The sequence below is a fragment of the Equus asinus genome, chromosome 3 (genome assembly GCF_041296235.1).
Source record: "Equus asinus isolate D_3611 breed Donkey chromosome 3, EquAss-T2T_v2, whole genome shotgun sequence".
In the NCBI taxonomy this organism is placed as follows: Eukaryota; Metazoa; Chordata; class Mammalia; order Perissodactyla; family Equidae; genus Equus; species Equus asinus.
In genome coordinates, this window is record NC_091792.1 from 160,091,128 (window position 1) to 160,116,567 (window position 25,440).

The following is a 25,440-nucleotide window of genomic DNA, read 5'->3' on the forward strand; positions in this document are numbered from 1 at the left end:
CCCAGCAGAAAGCAACCAGACAAGGTCTTCTGCTGTACTAATGTATTCCATCTTTCAAAAAGAAAGACATGATTTTAATATTACTTAACAATATGTTAAAAAAGTAGCCAGGCAGGCCTCCGTGTTAATACAGTCGTACACTCTCTAACAGACTTGATGGTGTGAGTACTGGGTGGGTTTTTGTTTTTGGACTTTCTCATTCTGGAAGGGATCTTACACAAGCTGGCTACAAGTCAGGGGGATCAGACACAAACAGCGCAACGTGTACACTCTTAAACAGTAGATTGTGGAGGAGAACGGAAGAGTGCCTGCCCCGCCCAGCCCGCCTCTGGGGGGACGTGGGGCACAGAGAGCTGAGTGACAGCGACGCCCCAGCAGGGACAGATGACAGGACAAGGCGAGATGCAGAGGCAACGGAGCCATGTGGATGATGCAAACTCGTCTCTGGCCGCAGCCCCGGCCTCTGAGGCCGCAGAGGTGGAAGAACTGGCGGGAGCTACTGTTCCAATCCGACAGCACAGAGCTACGATCAAGGAAGTCTCACTCACAGACTACACGCACACGAGCTAACGACGCGGGTCGAGCAGCAAGTTCTCAGTCTAGGGGTCTCAGGTGCAGCGGCCCACCCAGCACAACCCTGGGCAAGCATGGCAGCTCCAGGGCCTAGCCCACCTCCCGCGTGTCCCTCTCCAGGCGGTCCTCATTCAGTGGGCAGCAAAGGTGGCTTTTTTCAAGCTAAAATTGGACCAGTTGATGGACAGTCTTTGTCGGGTCTGTCTAGCAGAATCCAAGCAGAATCTGTGAAGACAAAAAGCCCAACAGTCATGGAAGGAAATAGCCCCACCCGAGCTAGTATCGCAAGGCCCGGCATCCTCCTGGGGGCTCCGTGCGGGAGACTCGGTGCCACACTTCAGAAAGGGAAGGGCCCTCGAGAGGAAGGGGGGGGTCCCATCTTCAGGACACTGGCCAGCACCCTGAATGTTCTCTTGTGTTTTGTGCTATTCTCTCTCAACTTGTTCTTCATGGAAGCTGCCCAAGGGACGTTTCTGAGGAGCCCACCTGAGAATCTGAAGCCTGGTCGTCCCAGCCAGGCTCTGCCAATGGCCACCATATTGCCCTTCTTAACATGTTAAGCCATGGACATCCCAGCTTATCCTCATTTATCCATGAATTCACAAGTGAGTGTGACTTGAAACACATATTTTTATGTTGAGACCTGGTTACTCCCCACCCCGCCCCACCTCCCTGCCCTCAGGGGCACATCAAGTGCACAGAATGCCCACAGGCCTCCAAGGCAAGCCACCAGCCCCTAGTCCCCCTGTCCAGCTCTGAATCACAAACTGCCTGCTAAAACCATGTGAAAACGACACTTTGCCACCTGCTTCCCAGGCAACAATGGCCGATTTTTACATTAAATGAAGGAAAGAATACTTTCTTCCAAAGACTTTGCACAATTTCTGAAGTTCTCACCTTTCCAGCTCTAATTTGGGTAGCAGAAACTTGAATTAAAGCTGAAACCGGTTGTTGCTGTCACTCATCGAAATTTCAAGTGTGCTCACTTAAACTGTGGTTAAATCCTTCAACCACAACCGTTTGTGCTGCTGGCCTGACAGCCTCTGTCCAGGGGGAGGGAGTCCTCCCTGTCCCCCAGGGAGGGGCTGTGTCATTCCTCAGAATCCAAATTCTCTTTCCCTGGCCACAGCTTGGGGTCAAACTCCAAGTCCTAGTGATGTCAGCTTTTAAACATTCTGGAAGCTTCCACTTCTGCCTCTGTCTCCCCTTAACTCTGGCAACAACTCCCCAACCATCTCCTTTAGTGTATGTGTGCTCCCCTACTCCCTTCCTACACAGCAGCTAGAATGCTCACAAGCATCAGTCACGGCCATGCTCCAGGAAGCTCAACGAGGAACTCAACCCAAACCAAAGCAAGGCTTCCCATGGGCTCCCTGGGGCCCCAGGCCCACCGTGACATGGCTTTGGCACCTCCCCACAACCCTGGCTCCTCTTCGCCCAGGCTCCACACCCTAACCACCACCCCATCAGGTCTCTGTGCTGTCAGCTGTGGAATGTCATATGTACATACATACACACAGAACACGTGTACAGGGGTAACTACAATGCAAAAGCCAAGGTAACCACCCCCCAGGTCAAGAAACCCAACACAAGGTACCAACCCCGGGGGCACCCAGAAGGCAGCCACCGTGCCGGGGTTTGTAATAATTAGTGCCCAGAGTTCTTTGTAGCTTCATGACTTCTACAGGCATCCTCAACGGTAGTTTGGTTGTGCCGATTTCTGAACTTAAAGGAAAAGAATCGAATTTTACGTACTTTTTTCTTATTGCTTCTTTGACTCAAGGTCATATTTCTGCGATTCCTTCAAGAGGCCATAGTTTTTCTTCAGTTTTGTGCCTCTAAGAATATACCACACTGAATGGACAAGTGGACAATGCTGCTCACATGGTTCTGCCCGGGCTGGGCACGTGTGCACAGGTGTGGGACTGTTTGTTGGGTTACTTGAGACATACAACTTCAACTTCACTAGATTCTGCCAAACTTTTTCCCAAAGTGGTGTGAAAGCATCTGTGCTCTGAAGAGCGGTGTAGGGAACCGCCACTCCACGCCTTGCCTGCTCCCTGGTTCTAGTCAGGCTGAAGACCTCCCCAGTTTACTGGTCACGGGTTTTCTGTGACATCTGATTGTTTTGTTTGCCCATTTGTCAACAGGTTTGTCTTGTTCTCACTGTTCTGTAATGTTTCTTTATACATCTTGATACTAATCCTTTGTGATGTGCTGCAAATACCATCTTCTCACTTTCTTTAAAACAAATTGTTGATTTTAATGGAGTTTAATTTACCAATCTTTTATTTAATGGTTGACGTTTTCAAGAAATCTTTCCCTACTCCAAGGTCAAAAACATATTCACCTATATTCCAAGTTAAAAGGTTTGCTTTTGACATTTAAAATCATAACCCATCTGGAGCTGACCTTTGAGGAGGGTGTGAGGTAGGGATCCAATTTCAAAGCTTTTCTCATATACATAACATTCACAGCTCCATTTAGGAACATGTCTTCATTTCCACAGTGATCTGCCAATTCATCTTTTGTCAAACCAAAGCTCCGTGTTTGTACAAGTCTGTTCCTGGATGCCATATTCTGCACCAATATCACGATGTTTTAATAACGGTGGCTTTCTAAGTCTTTTTATAATGGGCAGGAAAAGGAGCCCTCCTTGTTCTTCATATCCTTGTGGGAGGATCTTACCAATCCTTTACAACTTTTTTTTTTTTTGGTAAATATAACACATACAGAAGGGTGAATGAAACAAACGTATAATATAAAGAGTAATTATAAAGCAAATACTGTGGATCACCAGATGAAGCCATGGGCCACTGCCAGCACCAAGTGGCCCCTGCCCAGAGCTTCCCTCCTCTCCTCAAGAGTTACTACCACTCTGGCTTCTGATGTTGGTAATTTCCTTGCTTTTCTTTATAGTTATAAGACCTAGGTATGTATCCCTGAACAATGTATTTAACTTCTGAAAATATACTTTTATTGAGGTATAATTTATGCACAATAACTTGCACACTTAGTGTAGAGCTCACAATGCTGACAAATATATCTACATACAGGTAACCATCACCTCGATCAAGACACAGAACATTTCCATGAAACCCCCAAATTTCCTTGTGCCCATTTGCTGTCATCTCCCTGCCACCCTGGCTCTAGGCAAACAATGATTTATAGATGAATTTGTATTTTCTGGAATTTCATGTAAAATAGAACCTCACAGTATATGCATTTTGTGTCTGGCTTCTGCACTAAGTATGCCACTTTTGAGATCCATCTAAGGTGCTGTATAGTGTGCTTTTCATTGCTGAGAAGTGTCCTCTGGATGGAGAGAGAACAGTTTATCTGATTATCTGCTGTGGACACCTGGGTTGTTCCCAGTTTGGGGCTATTATAAATAAAACTTCTAGGAACATGCATGCATGTGCGAGTCTTTGTGGGGGCATGTGCTCTCATTTCTCATGGGCAGACATCCAGGAGAGGAGCTTCTGGATTAAATGGTAGGTATGTTAAACAATGTACTGTAGTTTTGCCTAATTTGAACTTCATCTAAATGGACACTATGTGTATCCTTGTGCTTCCTGCCTCTTGTTTAACACTCAGTCTGTAAGACATCCCTGTTGCAGATTGCTCTCGTTTGTCCTTTTTGTTGCTACACAGCACTCCGTGTATGACTGTATCACAATGTACCACCTCAACGCGTGTTAGAAACACTACTTAAGTTCCACAAAACCCTTCTTGGGTTTTAAATCTACAGGTAACTTTTGGGAAACTTGTTAGCTTCACGTTAACACCCTATCAACAAATACAGGAGCTCGGTGATTTGTCTTAATATTCTTTAGCAAAGTTTCCCAGTCTTCTGTGCAAAAGTCTTGTGCAACTTTTGCTAGATTTATTCAAGGATACTGCATAGATTCTGACACTATTATAAATGCAGTCTCGGGGCTGGCCCGGTGGGGTGGTAGTTAAGTTTGCGAGTCCTGTTTTGGCGGCCTGGTGTTCGCAGGTTCGGATTCCGGGGGCAGGCCTACATAGTGCTCACCAAGCCATCCTGTGGTGGTGGTCCACACACAATACAGAGGAAGATTGGCACAGATGTTAGCTCAAGGCCAATCCACCTCACACACACTACAAAATGCTGCCTTTATTTAAATTACATTTTTGAATTACTGATGGTGTAGAGTAAGTAACTTTTATACACTGATTCTACAGCCACTTTCTTGCTAAACTGTCCTACACAATCTTTTGCAGTTTCCTATGTAGAGAAGTAGATCATTTGTAAAATGGAATCCACTCCTTAAGCCTTTAATTTCTTTTCTTGTCTTACTGTGCTGGCTAGGAACTACAATTTAAGGCTGAATAGAAGTGGTAAGACAGAGCGTCTTTGTTTTGCATGTGCTTCCACATCTTTCCCATTTTGGAAAAAGTTCCACATAGATTGCTTTTCTCTTCTCTCGCTCTCTTTCAGTAAATCCCCTTTTTAGGTGATGAATTATTTCCTTCTATTGCTAGTTTACTGTTTTTCCTCTTTTATTAATAATAAATGGGTGCTAGGAATTTATCAAATATTTTTTTCTGAACCTAATGAAATGCTCATACGGCTCTTCTTTAATATATGAATGTAGCAAATAGCATTTGTGGAAATCCTAATATTAAATACCCCTTGTATTCATTGCTGGGATAAACCAGATTGGTTATATATTGCTATTTAAACGACACTGTTGGATTTTGAATGTGAATATTTTCTTGATGATTTTTGCATCTAATATTCTTGGGTGAAACACCCACAATTTTTCATTTTTTCTGGTATTGTTTTTGGCAGATTTTGGTGTCAAAATTTTACTACTCTCATAAGAGAGAGTGAGGAGAACTCTCTTTGTGCTTTCTGTGTCTCATTTCAATTCTCTGGTAGAATTTGTATAAGACTGGATAACCTGTTCTTTGAAATTCTGGGAGAATTCTCTGTAAAACTGTCAGAATGCAGTTTTCTCACTGGAAAGACTTACATTTACTGCTTTAATTTCTTTACTAGTTACTGGACCATTCAGGCTATTTTTTTATTGGGTTGATTTTGTGTTTTATTTAAGTTTTAAAATTAATTGTTGTGAAATTGTTCTCAGATTATAGTTTAATCTTTGTAGTTAGGTCCACCTTTTCACTTTATATTCACAAAATTGAAGCAACCTTTTTTAAAATGGAAAATTTCAAACACATACAAAAGTAGAGTTTGGTAAAATGAACACAGCCATCACTAACTTTGATAATTATTAACATCTCATTTCTTCTTACATCTAATTATTTTAATTTGTGTCTTTTTTCCTGTTTTTCGAGACCAGTCTCTCAAAGGTTTATTCATTTAGTTACTATTTTTGAAAAAGAACACTGTTGATCTTCTGTTTCTCTTACATATCACACCCCTTTGTTTTACTTTCTTTGGGCTTATTCTGCTGTCCTTTTCCTAATTTCTCAAATGAAATTCTTAAGTCATTAATTTTCAGGTTTCTAAAAACTAACTCCAGCATTTAAGGCTTTATGGAAAGCTATCAAGAGCAATCTTTTCCTGCATTCCACAGGTTTTCATAAGCAGAGTTCTCATTAGCTTTTAGTTCTACATATTTTACAATGTCTACTGTGGTTTCTTACTTGACCCATGCGTTATATAAACTTCCACAGTTTTAGATTTCCACATATTTAGGGATTTCAAAATTCACTTATTGTAAACCTCCAAGTTAAACTGTGTTGCAGTCAGAGAACACAAATTACACATACTTGTTCCTGGAAGAAATTTTTTTTATTGAGGTCATACTGACTTATAACATTGTGTAAATTTCAGGTGTACATTATTATACTTCAGTTTCTGTACAGACTGAATTCTGTTCACCAGTAATAGCCTGATTTTTATGCATCACAATATGTATGTGTCCCTTTACCCCTTTCACCCACCCCCACCCCCTTCCCCTCTGGTAACTACCAATCTGTTCACATTATCCATGTGTTTCTCTTCCACATATGAGTGAAATCATGTGCTATGTCTTTCTCTGACATATTTCACTTAGCATAACACTCTCAAGGTCCACTGATGTTGTCAGAAATGGCATAGTTTTGTCTGTTTTTATGGCTGAGTAGTATTTCATGGTGTATATATACACACCATATCTTTTTTTTTTTTTTTGAGGAAGATTAGCCCTGAGCTAACATCCCCGTGCATCTTCTTCTACTTTATATGTGGGACGCCTACCACAGCATGGCTTGCCAACTGGTGCCATGTCCACACCCGGGATCTGAACTGGTGAACCCTGGGCTGCTGAAGCAGAACATGAGAACTTAACCGCTGTGCCACCAGGCCGGCCCTACCATATCTTTTTTTACCCATTCATCGGATGGGTTCTTTGGTTGCTTCCACATCTTGGCTGTCGTGAATAATGCTGCAGTGAACAGAGGGGTCCATAAATCACTTTGAATTGTTGACTTCATGTTCTTTGGATAAACATTCAGTGGTGAGATAGCTGGATCATACGGTATTTCTACTTTTAATTTCTTGAGGAATCTCCATACTGTTTTCCATAGTGGCTGCACCAGTTTGCATTCCCACCAGCAGTGTATGAGGGTTCCCTTTTCTCCACATCCTCTCCAACATTTGCTATGTCTTGTCTTGTTAATTGTAGCCATTCAGATGGGTGTGAGGTGATATTTCATTGCAGTTTTGATTTGCATTTCCCTAATAATTAGCGATGTTGAACATCTTTTCATGTGCCTGTTGGCCATCTGTATATCTTCTTTGGAAAAATCTCTGTTCTTATCCTCTGCTTTTTTTTTTTTAAAGATTTTATTTTTCCTTTTTCTCCCCAAAGCCCCCCAGTACATCGTTGTGTATTTTTAGTTGTGGGTCCTTCTAGTTGTGACATGTGGGATGCCGTGTCAGCATGGCTTGATGAACGGTGCCATGTCCACACCCAGGATCCGAACTGGTGAAACCCTGGGCCGCCGAAGCGGAGCACGTGAACTTAACCACTCAGCCACAGGGCCGGCCCCTCTTCTGCCCATTTTTGATCAAGTTGTTCATTATGCTGTTGTTGCGTTGTGTCAGTTTTTTAATTTTGGAAATTAATCCATGTTGGATATTTGATTTGCAAATATTTTCTCCTAGTTGGTGGGTTGACTTTTCATTTTGTACATGGTTTCCTTTGCCTTGCAGAAGGTTTTCAGTCTGATGCAGTCCCATCTGTTTATTTTTTCTTTTGTTTCCCATGCCAAAGTAGACACGGTATTCAAAAAGCTACTGCTAAGACTGATGTAAAAGAGTGTGCTGCCTATATTTTCTTCTAGAAGTTTTGTGGTTTCAGGTCTTACATTTAAGTCTTTGATCCATTTTGAGTTATTAATTTCTGTGTATGGTGTAAGATTATGGTCTACTTTCATTCTTTTGCACATGATTGTCCAGTTTTCCGAACGCTATTTATTGAATAGACTTTCCTTTCTCCATTGCACGTTCTTGGCTCCTTTGTTGAAAACTAGTTGTCCACAGATGTGTGGTTTTATTTCTAGGCTTTCAATTCTGTTCCATTGATCTGTGTGACTGTTTTTGTGCCAGTACCATGCTGTTTTGATTACCATAGCTTTGTAGGATATTTTGAAGTCAGGGAATGTGATACCTCTAGCTTTGTCCTTTTTCTCAGGATTGCTTTGGCTATTCAGGGTCTTTTGTTGTTCCACATAAATTTTAGGATTCTTTGTTCTACTTCCAGGAAGAATCTCAATGGGATTCTGATTGGGATTGCAATGAATCTGTAGATTGCTTTAGATAATATGGACATTTTAACCAAGTTTATTCTTCCAATCCATGAGCATGGGCTATCTTCCCATTTCTTTATGTCTTTCTCAATTTCTTTCAATGTCATAATTTTCGGTGTATAGGTCTTTCAGCTCCTTGGTTAACTTTATTCCCAGATATTTTAATCTTTTTGTTGGGATTGTAATGGGATTGTATTCTTGAGTTCTCTTTCTGCTAGTTCGTTATTAGTGTATAGAAATGCAACTGATTTTTGTATCCCACAACTTTGCTGTAGTTGTTGATTATTTCTAACAGTTTTCTGGTGGATTCTTTAGGATTTTCCATATATAGAGTCATGTCATCTGCAAACAGTGAGAGCTTCACTTCTTCCTTTCCAATTGTGATCCCTTTTATTTCTTTTTCTTGCTTAATCGGTCTGGCTACAACTTCCAGTACTATGTTAAATAAGAGTGGTGGGAGTGGGCATCCTTGTCTTGCTTCTGTTCTCAGAGGAACAGCTTTCAGTTTTTCATTGTTAAATATGATGTTGGCTGTGGGTTTGTTATATATGGCCTTTATTATGTTGAGGTACTTTCTTTCTATATCCATTTTATTGAGAGTTTTTTTTTTTTATCATAAATGGATGCTGGATCTTGTCAAATGCTTTCTTGGCATATACTGAGATGACTGTGTGATTTTTATTTCTCATTTTATTAATGTGGTCTATCACATCAATTTGTGGATGTTGAACCATCGTTGCATCCTTAGAATAAATCCCACTTGATCATGACGTATGATCCTTTTACTGTATTGTAGTATTTGATTTGCTAATATTGTGTCAAAGATTTTTGCATCCATGTTCATCAATGATACTGGCCTGTAGTTTCCCTTCTTTGTGTTGTCCTTGTCTGGTTTTGGTATCAGGGTAATGTTGGCCTTGTAAAATGAGTTAGGAAGCATCCTGTTCTCTTCAATTGTTTGGGAATAATTTGAGAAGAATAGGAATTAAATCTTCTTTGAATGTTTGGTAGATTTCACCAGAGAAGCCATCTGGTCTTGGTCTTTAGTTTTGGGGGAGGTCTTTGACTACTGTTTCAATCTCTTTACTTGTGATCACTCTATGTAGATTCTTTATTTCTTCTTTTCTTTTGCTGAGGAAGATTTACTCTTAGCTAACATCTGTGCCAATCTTCCTCTATTTTGTATGTGGGTCACTGCCACAGCATGGCTGCCAATGAGCGGTGTAGGTCTGTGCCCAGGAACAGAACCTGGGCAACTGAAGTGGAGTGTGCTGAACTTAACCACTAGACCACAAGGTCAGCCTCTGAATCTTCTATTTCTTCTTGATTCAGTTTTGGGAGGTTGTATCATTGTAAGAATTTATTCATTTCTTCTAGGTTCTCAAGTTCATTGGCGTACAACTTTTCATAGTATTCTCTTATAATCCTTTGTATTTCTGTGGTGTCCATTGGAACTTCTACTCTTTCATTTCTGATTTTATTTATTTGAATCTTCTCTCTTTTTTTCTTAGTGAGTCTGGCTAAGGGTCTGTCAATTTTGTTTATCTTCTCAGAGAACCAGTTCTTAGTTTCACTGATCCTTTCTATTCCTTCCTTACTCTCTATTTCACTTATTTCCGCAGTGATTTTTATTATTTCCTTCCTTCTACTGACTTCGGACTTTGTTCTTCTTTGCTAGTTCTTTTAGGAAAAGTGCAAGCTTGTTTGAGATTTTTCTTCTTTGTTGAGGTAGGCCTATATTGCTATAAATTTTCCTGTTCCTACTTTTGCTGCACCCCACAGGTTTTGGTATGTTGGGTTTTCAATTTCATTCGTCTCCAGGTATTTTTTGATTTCTCCTTTTATTTCTTCATTGATCCAATAGTCGTTCAGTAGCATGTTGTTTAGTCTCCAAATATCTGTGACTTTTCCAGCTTTTTTCTGGTAGTTGATTTCTAGTTTTACAGCACTGTGGTCAGAAAAGATGCTTGATATGATTTCAATCTTCTTAAATTTATTGAGGCTTGCCTTGTTTCCCAACATATGGTCTTTGAGAATGTTTCATGTGCACTTAGAAGAATGTCTACTCTGCTGTTTTTGGATGGAATGTTTTTTATATATATCTGTTAAGTCCATCTGGTCTAGTGTTTAATTTAAATCCACTATTTCCTTGTTGACTTTCTGTCTGGATGATCTATCCACTGATGTAAGTGGGGTGTTAAGGTCCCCTAATACTATTGTGTTGCTGTCACTTTCTCCCTTTAGTTCTCTTAATAGTTGCTTTATATACTTTGGTGCTCCTGTGTTAGGTGCACATATATCAATAACTGTTACATCTTCTTGGTGGAATGTCTCTTTTACAATTTTATTATATACAATGCCCCTCCTTGTCTCTTTTTATCTTGAAGTCTGCTTTGTCTGATATAAGTATGGTTACACCCACTTTCTTCTGCTTGCCATTTGCTTGGAGCATCATCTTCCATCCCTTCACTCTGAGCCTGTGTTTGTCTTTAGAGCTGAGATGTGTTTCCAGGGGGCAGCATTTCCTTGGGTGTTGTTTTTCAATCTATCCAGCCACTCTGTGTCTTCTGACTGGTGAATTCAATCCATTTACATTTACAATGATTATTGATATATGAGGGCTTAATACTGCCATTTTACCTTTTGTTTTCTGGTGGTTCTATATTTCCGTTGTTTCTTTTTCCTTGTATTTCTGTCTGGCATTTCAGTTTTGTGGTTTTTCTGTGATGGTTTCCTCTTTATTTATGATTTGTGACTCTGCTCTGATTTTTTGTTTTGTGGTTACCATGAAGTTTGCATAAAAGATATCACAGAGGGCCGGCCCCGTGGCCAAGTTCATGTGCTCCGCTTCAGCGGCCCAGGGTTTCGCCGGTTCAAATCCTGTGCGCGGACACGGCACCGCTCCTTAGCCATGTTGAGGTGGCATCCACATGCCACAACTAGAAGGACCCACAACTAAGATATACAGCTATGTACTGAGGGGATTGGCAACAGTTGTTAGCTCAGGTGCCAATCTTAAAAAAAAAAAAAAAAGATACCATAGATGAGACAGCTGATTTTCTGATAGCCTCTTATCTCCATTAGCCTATGCCGGTTCCATCCTTTTCCTCTTCCCCTTCTGTTTTTGCTGTCACAAATCATTCTGTTTCGTGTTGTGAGTTTGTGACCAAACTGAAGTGTTTATAGTTATTTTGATACTTTCTTTCCCTTTATCCTTTGTTATATTTAAGTGTTTCCTAACCTATTCTGATACAGAGCTGCAATTTTCTGATTTTGTCTTTTTATCTCCTTGCTCAAAGCTTTGTAAACCTTTGCCTTTTGGTTTCAGTTAGGGGAGCTCCCTTCAACATTTCCTGTAGGGCAGGTCTAGTGGCAATAAACTCCCTCAGCTTTTGTTTGTCTGGGAAAGCTTTTATTTTGCCATCATCTCTGAAGGATAATCTTGCCGGATAGAGTATTCTTGGCTGACAGTTTTTGTCTTTCAGTATTATGAATATATCATTCCACTTTATGCTGTCCTTTAAGGTTTCTGCTGAGAAATCTGCTGAAAGCCTCATGGGGGTTCCTTTGCAGGTTATTTTCTTCTCTCTTGCTCCCCTTAATATTTTTTCTGTCATTGACTTTTTTTTTTTTTTAAAGATTTTAGTTTTCCTTTTTCTCCCCAAAGCCCCCTGGTACATAGTTGTGCATTTTTAGCTGTGAGTCCTTCCAGTTGTGGCGTGTGGGACGCCACCTCAGCGTGACCTGATGAGTGGTGCCATGTCCGCGCCCAGGATTCCAACCCGTGAAACCCTGGGCTGCCGAAGCGCAGCGCGTGAACTTAACCATTCGGCCACAGGGCCGGCCCCATCTGTGTCACTGACTTTTGACAGTTCTAGCATTATATACTTTGGGAAAGTCTTCTTCGATTGATGTAATTAGCAGTTTTATTAGTTTCATATACTTGCATATCAAGTTCCTCCCCCAGGTTGGGAAGTTCTCAGCTATTATTTCTTTGAATAAGCTCTCTGCTCCTTTCTCCCTCTCTTCTCCTTCTGGGATACTTATAACTCTTATGTTACTTTTCATAACTGAACTGGACATTTCTCGAAGAATCTCTTCATTTTTTAAAAATCTTAATTCTCTTTCCTCTTCCACCTGAATCATTTCTATAGTTCTCTCTTTGAGCTAATTTTCTCCTCCATAAGGTCTACTCTGTTTTTAATGCTTTCTACATTATTTTTTTAATCTCCTTAATTGTATTTTTCATATCTAGAATTTGTCTTTTTTTTTTTAAAGAGCTTCAATCTCCCTGGCGAAGTATTACTTCTGTTGATTAATCTTATTCCTGAACTCAATGAACTGAGTTTTTTTGTAATTCATTGAACTTGTTGAGTTTCTTTTTTTTTTTTAAGATTGGCCTTGAGCTAACATCTGTTGCCAATCTTCCTCTTTTTTTTTCCTCCCCAAAGCCCCAGTACATAGTTGCATATGCTAGTTGTAACTCCTCCTAGTTCTTCTATGTGGGATGCCACCACAGCATGGCTTTCTGAGTGGTGCATAGGTCTGCACCCAGGATCCAAACTGGCAAACCCTGGGCTGCCAAAGTGGAGAACGAACTTAACCACTGGGCCACTGGGCCAGCCCCCCTTCCCTTTTTTTTTCCTGTTGAGTTTCTTTATGACAGCTATTTTGAATTCTGTCAGTTAGAGTGTAATCGGTGATACCAGGCTTGGCTTCTGGGGAGTCGTCCTTTTACTTCTGTTCTGCCGTGTTACTGTAGATCTTCATGGTATCTGATGAACACCGTATTTGAACCTCTGGCTGGTGCATCTGTGGTAGTAACCACCTCTTCTTACTTGGGTACGGTTTTGGTCACTTAGGTTCTGTTTGCCTGGATCTCATGTTCCTCCACTGGCTCTCCACAGGCTCAAATGCTGTTGTCCCAGGCACTACCTGCTCTGCTGCTCCCTAGTTGTCTGGGGGTGCTGGTTGCAACACTGCCAGGAGTGCTGGGTTCACTCACAGGTGTTGCTGTCACTGGCAGGAGCCCAGGTACCTGGGGATTTGTATGCAGCCCCTGCTGCTGGTAGAGCTGCTGTTGGGGGTGCCAGCACTGGGAGCTGTGTGCTCCTGCCCTATCAGCTTAGAGTTGTGTGGGTCAGGCTGCCATCACAACTCCACTGACTGTCATAGGGCAGGGCTGCCTTGCTGCTGCTCACAGTGGGCTGCTGTGTGAGGATCCGCACCCTCGATTGCTGCTACTGGGGGAGGACGGGGCGGGGGGGGGGGGGTTGATCCTCTAGTTGCACTGCTTCCTGGGGGGCCAGTCCATCTTCTGATGTATAGCTGCCTGGATCTCTTAGGTGTCCTGTTGTGTTGTGTAGGGAATCCTCTGCTGGTCAATAGACGTCTGGTTGTAATTTAGTGGGGAGACAAAGGGAACAACTCACTCCACCATGATGCTGACGTCACTCCCTGTTCTTTGAAATTTTTGAGCCTTGCTGTTTGTGGCCCAGTATCCATTCCACGTCTGTGAGTGTTCCCTGTGAGTTCAAGAGTTCTCTATTATGTGGATGCAGAGTTTCATCTATATTCACTAGACTGAACTTGTGGCCAAGCTTTGTTGATCTTCTACATCTTTGTGGATGCTTGGGCTGCTTGAGCAATCAATCACACAGAGAAAACAGTCTGAGATCCCTTACCAGGATGGTAGATTTGTTTGATTCTCTGTGCAGTTCACACAATTTCGCTTTTATTATTTTAAGGCTATTTCATTAAGTACTTATGTTTAAAATTTCTATTTCTTCCTGACAAATTGAACCTTTTATCATTATGTAGCAACCTTCACCTATCCCTTGTGTTAAAATATATTTTGTCTGACAATAACATTAACTACAGCAGTTTCTTTTTTCCTATTTCCACCTTTCTTTTTTTTTTTTTAAAAAGATTTTATTTTTCCTTTTTCTCCCCAAAGGCCTTTGGTACAGTTGTATGTTTTTAGTCGTAGGTGCTTCTAGTTGTGGCATGTGGGATGCCGCCTCAGCATGGCTTGATGAGCGGTACCATGTCCGCGCCCAGGATCTGAACTGGCGAAACCCTGGGCCACCAAAGTGGAGCGTGCAAACTTAACCACTTGGCCACAGGGCTGGCTCCCTATTTCCATCTTTCTATTCATTATAATTTAGGTACGTTTTTGTAAAATACACATATATATAAACTTCTTAACATAATCTGACAAACTATTTACTTTTATTTTTGTCTACTTACTGTCTGTTATGGTTACTAATACAACCGGACTTGTGTCTATCATCTTTTAAAAATTTATTGTATTTTCTCTACATGTATTTTTTTCTGTTTGAGTTTTGATTTTTTTCCTTCTGATAAGCAATTTATACACCATATTTCTATTCTTTTTTTTTTTTTTTTGAGGGAGATTAGCCCTGAGCTAACATCTGCCAATCCTCCTTTTTTTCCCAAGGAAGACTGGCCCTGAGATAACATCCATGCCCATCTTCCTCCACTTTATATGTGCAACGCCTGCCACAGCATGGCTTGCCACACAGTGCCATGTCCGCACCCGGGATCTGAACTGTCAAACCCTGGGCTGCTGAAGCGGAACGTGTGCACTTAACCACCGTGCCAGCCCCCATATTTCTATTCTTTTAATGTTTGCTCTTGAAATGGTATCATGTCCATTTAGCTCAAAGTATGAATGTTAAATATCTAACTATTAAATACCTGGACAATGAAATGGTATCATGTCCATTTAGCTCAAAGTATGAATGTTAAATATCTAACTATTAAATACCTGGACAATAAGAGGAGACTCAAGGATACTCAGCTCTGACTCTTGCGATTCAATACTATGGTTCTCTCAGACATTACTACATCATTACAAAGAGAACACGTTTGTATTTACGTCTAGACTTATCAGGCTTTCTCTCATTACCTTCTGCATGTCAAACTATCCTTCTGAGATCAATTTCCTTTTTTCCTGAAGTATAATGTTAGATGTTTCCTTTTTTTCAGGTCTCTTTTTAGTAAGCTCCTGTAGCTTTTCTTTATTATGGGAAAAAATCATTGTGAAGAATAGTTTTGTGGGATACAAAATTATAGACTGACAATTTCCTCTCAACACTGTAAATATCAATCCATGGTCTTCTGGTTTCATATACTATGTCTAGGAATGGGTTTTCGTTTGTTTATCCTATTGGTATAAGTCGTGCGTTTGAATTTGTAGTTCCCTATTTCTCTTTAGTTCTGCAAAATCCTCAGGTATCGTATCTCCTTAAATATTGCTTTCCTGTAGGCTCTCGCTCCATTTTTCCTTGCCGGCACTGGTGTGGGGGGGGGGGGCGGAGCTCCAGTTTAATGTATGTTAGACTTAGTCTCTTCTCCATGTCTCAACCCTTCTTTCATTATTTTCTCTTTTCCTTATATCTTAGTTCATTCTGGGTACATTTTTCCGATATATCTTCTAGTTCATTAATTTCATCTTTAGCAGTGTGTCTAATCTATCACCTGTCTATTGAGGTCTTGTTTTTAATAATTATATTTTTCATTTCCAGACATCTGTTTTCCCCATCTTGGGTGTTTGATAATCTTTATTTATGAGGTCAAGCATGATTTTAAAGTTTGTGAGTTCTACAGGTCTACTTTGGGGAAATTTCCCTCCAAAATTCTGTCTATATCAAAGACATGCCCCTCTCCCATCCCCAGCTCCCCAGCTCCCCAGAATCCAGCTTTAGGGCAAACTGTCTTAATAATTCAAGTAATTTACCCACAGATTCTTTTGGACTTTGTAAAACACATTTCTATCATCTGACAATGACAACTCCATTTCTTCCTTCTAATCCTTATCCTTTTTGTTTTTTTTTACACCTTTACAAATAGAAGTTGTGATAATTGGCAACTTCATCTTGTTTTTCTTTTTAATCTCAAGGGACAGCTTTTCATGTCTCACTGTTAAGTATGATATGTATTGTACCTTATGGATACCTTTTATTACATAAGGACATGCTCTTCTAGGCCTAGTTAAGAGTTTTTATGATGAATGAATGTTTAACTTTAGCAAATGCTTTACTCCACCTGCTAAGATAACATACACATACCCGCACACACACAGAAACATTTAGAAGGTTACAACATTTGAGAAATGAGTTATTGACTTTTTGCATTCAAACTAACTGCTTCTTTTTGTGTGTGTATTATTTAAAACAAAGAGGTTAAAGTACTCTAAAAAAAGAACAAGGAGCTTTAAAATAAAATTTTCCTGCCTTAATTCACATACTAGATAAAATATTATTGAACATAGTACTAACAGAGTCTGCTTATCAGAAAAAAGAGCAAATATCTTAAATGTTGCTTTTCTCCTTAAAAGCATGCCCTGTCAGTGTGTTCCAACATCAGCATACATCAGGGAAGGCTTCGCGAATACAGATATCGGGTCCCTCCCCAAAGTCTGGTTCAGCAGCTTGGGGAGGGGCCTGAATTCCCAGGTGATGCTGCTGGTCCCGGACCACTTTGAGAATCACTGCCGTAAACTAGTGTTTACACACATAGGGGAGGGGAGAAGTGAACAAATGTGAGAGGGTGAGTGAGAAGGTTGGTGTGTGTGTGCTAGGGGTGTGGGCGGGACGTGTGTGGCAGGCCTTCACATGCTAGAATGCTACTAAGCCAGGCTGGCTGGCTAGCTGGCTGACAGAACTTGTGTCTAAGACAACTGGCAGAGCTAAGAGGGTCATGTATGCTAACCACAAAACCATCATTATTTCAGACATGCAGTCCTGACATTTACCTTTTGAAATATTCCACCTCCCTCTCTGTCTCATCCATATCCACACTGTCCAGGTCTATATCTTTAGGCAGAAAGACATCATCTGTAAAACAAAGAGGAGAGGAAAGTCAAATTACAATAGCAGCCCATCTTACCAGAATAGAACAAATCATTTGGTTTTACTTAATTCAACAACTTCACAAACTAAAAATTTTTTCTGAAGTAAGACTTTACAAATGGCCAAAGAAGAACACTCTCCATGTGCTTGTGAGTGTCCAGCTCCCACCTGGAAGCTACGGAACTCACACATCTGCTGAGCAAAGCAAGTGCTGCCTCAGGTTCCATTAGAAGAGATCCACTTGCTGGCACCTGGGTTCCCCAAGTGATCAGTCATTAATCGATGGGTCTCCATTGATGGGACAGCCCTTGAGAAGATTCCTGCAAACCTAAGCTGCATTCGAGCCCAGAGGCTGCCTTAGGTCCCTGCTGGAGGGAAGAAGTGAGGGAGGGAGGGAAGGAGACGGCACAACTGTTAATAGAAGCTGACCAGAAGCAGGCCCATGGGGAAGAAAGTGCTGTCCCTTGCAAGTGACCCTCACAGTAAAATGACATGATTGTCCCCAGGACCCAGGCACCAACCTCTACAGGAAGATGGTTCTCCCAGGCATTCAGTTTGTATATGCAACATCCTAGAGACTTCAAAAACTCTTCAGGCCATTCCAATCAAAAGGCAAGGCTATAATTCACTTTGCAGTTAAAAACCACTCTTTGAGAATAGGCAGGAGAACATGGAGACTTCTGATTCAGGATTCTTCCATCTCCTACAATTTCGACAAGTTTGAGGATTTCAACTTCTCTTTTCTGCTCTGCCCGTTCCTATTGCTATCTTGGGATGCTGGGAGCTTCCCGGGCCCCGCGTGAGCTTCACGTGCCAGAGGCTCCATCAGTGCACACCTGGGGGGCTGTGAAGGCTGGCAGTGCATGCACAGTACCCGACACCATCAAAAGAGGAGTGCAGAGACTACTGACATTTCTCTGTTGAAGGAGTCTCCACCTCCCTGAAGATCTTAGCATGGGACAATTTTTTGGAATCTTTAATGAACACAGACCCACTTTCTTCCTATCTCTGGGGCATTCCACAACAGCGTAATTAAGGTGCAGGTTACCTGCGTGACAGCAGCTGCCATTCTTGATGACTCAGAGCACGGGGCAGAGCACCTTCACGTCTGTCAGCTCACAGAAACATTGCTGAAGCACTCTCCTCTAACGCCATGTAGGACCACGGCCCCTCCCACAGACAGCTCTCCCACCCACACTCTGTTGGCACCTAGAGCTCCTCACCTTCGGTCTTCCTCCTCTTCCCCCCCCCCCCCCCCCCGCCCTCCACTGTATCCCTGTGATTTCAGCCATACCTGGATACCAACACCACCAAACCTCCACCTCCACCCTGGACCTCCTCCTTGAGCTCCATGTCCAGAGAGCCAACTCTTCCGTACATCCACCCTCAGGCCTCTGACCCCAAACACGGCAAAACTGTACCCCTTATGATCTGCTGCCAGCTGACTCCTTTTCTTGCAACGACCTAGAAATGATCCTCTTGGCCTCCTTCCTCACCCACGTCATACCTCTCAGCATGCCAGGCAAGTTCTTTGTGAACAGTCGGGGACCCTCACCCCTCGCCCTCCCTCCCACTGCTACTGCTACTGCTTCAATGCTGGGCTCCACCACCCTCCCAGCCAGGCTCCTCAGTCCTAGCTTCCACCTCATCCAGTCCAGTATGAGGGAGTCATGCTCACAATACACCTGATCACAGCCATTCTGCTTCCACAGCCCAATCTCCTCCTTCCCAGACACTGAGACTATTCTGATCGAGCCTCCGCCTGCAATGTCTACTCACAGACATTGACTGGTGGCCGACTCACTGAGGCTCTGATCAAGGAAACACTGATGCACGAGGAAGGGGGAAGGAAGGCAGGAGCGTTTACAAACATAAAGGAAGTGAAGAAGGCACAGTCTCACCAGTCATTTCATAAATAGTTATAGAAGTGGAACAGCTTCAATCATAAAAGCAAACATACAGCAGGCATGTCTGCTGGAAATGCTTTCATAATAAAGCAATTTCTAATATTCTTTTTTCTGATTAGAACTAATAATCAGTATTGAAAATCTTGGTATAAGAAAAAAACGAGACAGAACCATAAGTGGATGCAGTAATAGGAAGAAATTTTTCACAACAACAAAACCATATTAGCCAGAGTGGAAAGAAAGTGTGACCCAAGAATTTCATACTTAGCAAGGCTGTCTGTTCATTGTTAAGACCATAAACACAGTTTGCTTCGCCAGAGCTCAGACACTTACTTGAAGACATGCACCAGAGGGTACACTTCCCCAGGGAGAAAACGTCTGGGAACACCTCAGCAGGAGGACCCACATGAGCATTTAATGTACTTAATTGTACACCTATGAATACTGTGTATTCTGACAAGGCAGGAATAATATTAGAAAAATGGAAAGAGAAGGGACAAAGCGGAAAGCAGAAAGAATGAAATCAGCTCATTGACTGTTGTCCAGGCAGTAAGTGGGTGTCAGAGGCCTCACTTAAAGCAAGCTGTGAAAGGGTGAGCAGGGACGCTAGGGAGGGGGCATGAAAGGTATACATTAGAGGAATGCACTAGGACAAAAACACAAATTTTCCTAAATATCAAAGATTTTTAGAAATAAAAGAACAAAGAAAATATACCACATAGAAAAAACCCCAGCAACTATGAAATACACATAGTAACTACAAAACGACGTCAGGGTTGAGACACCCATATAGTTATATCAATAAATGCGAATGGGCTTAACTTACCCATAGAGAAGATTTTGAATTTGGCTCACAAAGCAAGACTCAGGTCTTTGCTATCTATAAGAGAATGACCTAAAACCTAGTGACTCAGAAAGGCTACAAATGAAGGGATGAGGACAAAGGTGCCCCACCAGGCAAAGAGAAACAGAGAGAGAAGGGGCAGCAATCACCATCTTAGATGAAGTAGAATTCAAGCCAAAAGCACAAAACACAACAAAAAGGACATTTTTAATACTAAAGCCACACACAAAGAAGATATTACAGTTAGGAATGTGCATCAAATAACAGAGAAACCACCTTCATAAAGCAAAACTATAGGGGACACAAGAAAACATAGCCAGGAACTCATTAATAATAATAGAAGATAGTCAAAGGGACAAAAAACAAGTAAGGATATAGAGGATCCTCCTTCTTCTCCTCAAAGTCCCCCCAGTACATAGCTTTGTGGGTCCTTCTGGTTGCACTATGTGGGACAGCGCCTCAGCATGGCTTGATGAGCGGTGCCATCCCTGCACCTGGGATCTGAACCAGCAAAACCCTGGGCTGCTGAAGCAGAGCGCCAGACTTAACCACTCGGCCATGGGGTCGGCCTGAGGATGAGCAATTCTGAAACCACTTCACATGCATCCTAGGATTGAACAAGTCAGTAAATCTACTGTGAGTCCCCAGGAGTTGGAGACGGGAGTTGTTACAGATGGAGATGGGGAAAGTAGAAGGAACGTGGGGCACTGAGTGGGACTGGCGTCATGAGTGTGAACTTGGGGTTCTCACAACAGAAATCAGATATAGGAATAGATAAGAGATGTGTGTGCAGGTCGCACGCACGCACAGACACACATCCCTTCCCAGCTCTGCCGACTGAGAGGGCCTAGAAGCAATGACACACCAGGAGGACCCAGGTCTGGGTTTCTAAATGCCACTCTCCACGAAAAAGAACCAGGGCTCCTTGGAGATGGCTGATTCAGGGCTGGGATAGGAAAAGTAAGAGATAAGCCTGGAACACCAAACTATGTCAGAAAGTATGGAAGTACTCAAAGAATGATGGGGCTGAGGGGCCATTCCGAGGGGGGCTCCCACGGACTGAATCTGAGATAGTCAGGGCATCAAAATAGTGTTAGTAAAGGATTATAATCTATAGCATGAAGTAAGAATCCATGAATCCACCCTGATATAAATAACTAAATGAACGAAAAAAATACATGGGGGAGAAGAAAATCTCTTCTTACAGTAGAATACCAAATAAGAAATGTAGAAGGAATAATATGAGAAAAATCACCCTTTGGCAAACAACGTCCTAATAACCATTTAGGGCAAGAATTGTCAACGGATGCTAAAACTAGTAGGTGAATGTTTGATAAAAACAGACATTCAGAGGCCGGCCTGGTGATGCAGCGGTTAAGTGCGCATGTTCCGCTTTGGTGGCCTGGGGTTCACCAGTTTGGATCCTGGGTACTGACACGGCACCGCTTGGCAAGCCATGCCGTGGTGGGCGTTCCACATATCAAGTAGAGGAAGATGGGCACGGATGTTAGCTCAGGATGTTAGCTGAGGGTCTTCCTCAGGAAAGAGAGGAGGATTGGCAGTGGACATTAGCTCAGGACTAATCTTCCTCAAAAAAAACCAAAAACAAAAACAGAGATTCATCTCCCCATAAGACACTGATGCATCAGCAAAGGGGGAGCATTAACACGACAGTGGAGAGACCAGGCAGACCCCTTAACCCAAGGACTGGAGTTAACATCAGCAGACATTACGCCCTCCTGAGGGCATGCGCTAACAAGGACGCATCACTTGCAGGGCACCGCTGCCAAAAATACACAATCTGCACCTGATCGTGAAGAAGTGGCACACAGACAAATGGAAATTATTCTAAAAGATAAATGGGTTGTACTCTTTAGAAACGTCAAGGTCATGAAAAATTGAGGAACTGATCCATCAAAGGAAATTAAAAGATATGACATGTGATCCTGGAATAGATCCTATGTCAGGAGAAATAACAGTAACACTTTTTTTTCTATAAAGGATATTAAAGGGACAACTGGAGAAAATATGAATAAAGTCTATAACTAGATGACGGCATTGTACCAGTGTTAATTTCTTGATTTTGATAATTGTATTGTGGTTTTGTAAAAGAGTGTCCTTGTTTTGAGGAAATACACATGGAAGTATTTAAGGGTAAAAGGGTGTCATGTCTGAAACTACTCTCATTTGGTTCAGAAAAATAATAAAGAGGGAGAGACAGAATGATAAAGCAAACGTGATAACATGTGATTCCAGGGAATTGGAATGTACAGGAATTCTTTGTACTCTTTTTTTTTTTTTTTTTTTGAGGAAGATTAGCCCTGAGCTAACATCCACTGCCAATCCTCCTCTTTTTGCTCAGGAAGGCCAGCCCTGAGCTAACATCTTTGCCCATCTTCCTCTACTCTATATGTGCGATGCCTACCACAGCATGGCTGCCAAGTGGTGCCATGTCTGCACCCTGGATCTGAACCGGCGAACCCTGGGCCGCTGAAGCGGAACGTGTGCACTTAACTGCTGTGCCACCAGGCCGGCCCCTCTATGTACTCTTTTTGCAGTTTTTTTTGAAGTTTAAAATTATTTCAAAATGACAAAATAACTAACAACAATGGTATTTGTTCCTCATTGTTGGTGAAAAGGCCACAAAAAGCAGCAAGCCAGGATAGGTAAGGCAGCATCCAACCTACAGGAGGGACAGGCTATGAGAGGACCTCCACCAAGTGTTTTTCTCATCTTACAACAAGTCACACACAGAAAACGAAAGGCTATCAGCTAGACATACTTTCCCTCTGCTCTGTATTTACCAATTGAATTGTTGACTCGGTCTCCTTTCTTCTTCTTATTCTTCTTGTTCTTGCCCTTGGGCTGAGGAGAATCTGCCAGCACCAGCTTGCTGTTCTGCGGATGCTCGCTGGGGGAGGCGGGCTCCATGGGGACTGGGTTCGACTTTTCTTCCTTGACATGGTTCAGCTGCTTTTTGTTATTGTTATTACTGTTGACTTTTCTCTCCTCTCTTTTCTGCTCTGCCAAGGAAGTGAGGTCAAGTACTTTAGTCTTTGACTCAGTCTGGGGCCGGGGTCTGGGCTGGCCCTCTGAGGCTCTGGGGGGCTCCATGGGCTTTCTCACGGGCTCACCGCTAGCCTTATTGGTCTGCTTTAGCTTCTGTTTGCCGTTTCCCTCTTTGTGGTGATGCATTATGTCAAGGAGAAAAGACAAGGGCTCCTGCTGCTTTCCATTGACCTCCTTTGGAAGGAGGAGCTTGGAGTCTCTGGTGTCCACGGGGTCGGCAGCATCCCCATCAGCCCCGGGCCCCAGCCTGGGCTCTGTGTGGTCCACATGTCTGGAAGGGCAGCGAGATGATGTTTCTGGTTCTTCGGTTTGCTCTAGCGACCCATTGTGGATATTTTCAGAGTTAGGTACAGACTCTGTTGATGCCTGTAAATTTCTAGCGAGCATGTCCAACTTGGGACAGTCTTTACTTGGCCTCTCCTTCTTCTTCTTTTTTACAGCTCTTAGCTTTTGAAGCTCCTGAAGCCGCTGAAATTCCTCCTTGAGTCGCTCTTCCTCTTCCTCCTCCTCCTCCTGCCGTCTCTGCTCCTCACGGAGGTGCAGATGCTCTCGGGCCCTGGCCTCTGCTTCAAGGCGAGCTTTCTCCTCCAGCTGCCAGCGTGAAAAGAAAACGCAACTTAAGACAATAGTAAGTGTTCTTAAAATTAAGACATACAGAAAAATAAGATAATTTAAAAAACAAATCATATAATAAGAACATAAACTTTGAAAGGGGCTATAACAGGCCAAAAGCTTAAAACATACCCACCCCAAGTTATTTTACTCTACGGAATTATTAGATTTAATCTATCTACCAAGGTATATGCTTCCTTTATTGTGAGGGAGAGTGGTCAACAAAAAATTCCTTACCGCCTTTGACCCAGCACTAGGCACATAACACTGGGTCCCAGTGGCTGCGGTGCTCCTGCCCTGCGCCAGCTCCCCCGTAAAGCGCGATGGGTGGATGACGGGGGCTCAGAGCACGGACTGATCCTGTAGTAGTTACACCGCTGCGCATGTGCTGCCAAAACCCTGAGCAAGCACAGCTTCCAAGTGAAGGCTGACGCTGACGCATCCACGTGTATCAAGAGGACGTGCAAGAAATGTGTACTAAAAACCCTGAAATTCCTTTTTCCCACTTTAGTAGATAAACAAAATTCCCAATCTACTTTCACCAGTGGGATTGAGCAAACGACTTCCTAAAATATCCAACATTACATGGCAAATAGACAATAGTTATTTCTGCTGTCCAGCTTGGCAGGAAATTAATTTTCATCCCAAGTGAAGACTGTATTTTATTAGTGACGTATACTCAAGAGCATAAAAGGAACCATTCCTTCTGCTCAGAAAACAAATGAAAGCCATTAAGAGCAAGAAGCATGGCTTCTCCTATCAGTGAACTCCAATAAGGCCAGTGCTTATGGGAAATTTTGGGAAAAACATTTTGCATGGGAAAATGTAAAGGTCTTTCCAAGTTTAAATTATTTTTCACAATGTTTCGGCAAGCAATATTTTTAAGAGACAATTTGCTTGTCTTTTTGAAAAACTTAAACATAAAATTGTTAAAAATTTAATGACAGGGGCTAGCCCGGGGGTGCAGCAGTTAAGTGCGCACATTCCACTTTGGTGGCCCGGGGTTCACTGGTTCAGATCCTGGGTGCTGACATAGCACTGCTTGGCAAGCCACGCTGTGGTAGGTGTCCCACATAAAAAGTGGAGGAAGATGGGCATGGATGTTAGCTCAGGACCAGTCTTCCTCAGCAAAAAGAGGAGGATTGGCAGAAGATGTTAGCTCAGGGCTAATCGTCCTCAAAAAAAAAGGAAAAAAAGAAAAAAAATTTAATGATAGGTTTTAAAAAAACTTAACTTGACAATTCAAGTAAAAATTAACTAAAATCCTTGTTTCATCTAGAAGAGAAGCCTTCCCTGAAGGTAGCACGCAATAGGCAGCCCTGGAGCAGCCCCCAAAATAGCTACTTTAGGCAGGTGTCCTAGTGTCAAGTGAGCAGAATGCCCCCTACAGCACAGATCTGCGGGGTGATCCTGCCACAGAACAGAAGCTACAGTGAACTCAAAACCTGGTATACTGGCTGGCCCGGTGGTGTACTGGTTAGGTTCATGTGCTCTGCTATGGCAGCCTGGGGCACACTGGTTCTGATCCTGGGTACAGACCTACACACCGCTCATCAAGCCATGCTGTGGCAGCATCCCACATAGAAGAACTAGAAGCACTTACAACTAGGATGTACAACTATGTACTGGGGCTTTGGGGAGGGGGAAAAAAGAGGAAGACTGGCAACAGATGTGCGCTCAGGGCCAATCTTCCTCACCAAACAACAACCTAGTATATGTAGTGCTGCCTTCATTTCAACAACCAAGGCCCTGGAGACTTCTCACGGATTCACTG

At 42.5% G+C, this 25,440-nt stretch overlaps 1 protein-coding gene across 1 annotated transcript in view; it reads right to left on the reverse strand.

The window, feature by feature from the left end:
- Positions 1-265: 265 nt before the first annotated feature.
- Positions 266-25,440, reverse strand: part of FAM193A (family with sequence similarity 193 member A) — a 178,267-nt gene continuing 153,092 nt past the window's right edge. The window contains exons 19-21 of the mRNA XM_044767948.2: positions 22,790-23,645; positions 17,138-17,219; positions 266-798 (exon numbers count right to left, since the gene is read on the reverse strand). Of these exons, the coding sequence (XP_044623883.2) occupies positions 705-798; positions 17,138-17,219; positions 22,790-23,645 (1,032 nt within the window). The 3' untranslated portion in view covers positions 266-704. The remainder of the gene's footprint in view (positions 799-17,137; positions 17,220-22,789; positions 23,646-25,440) is intronic.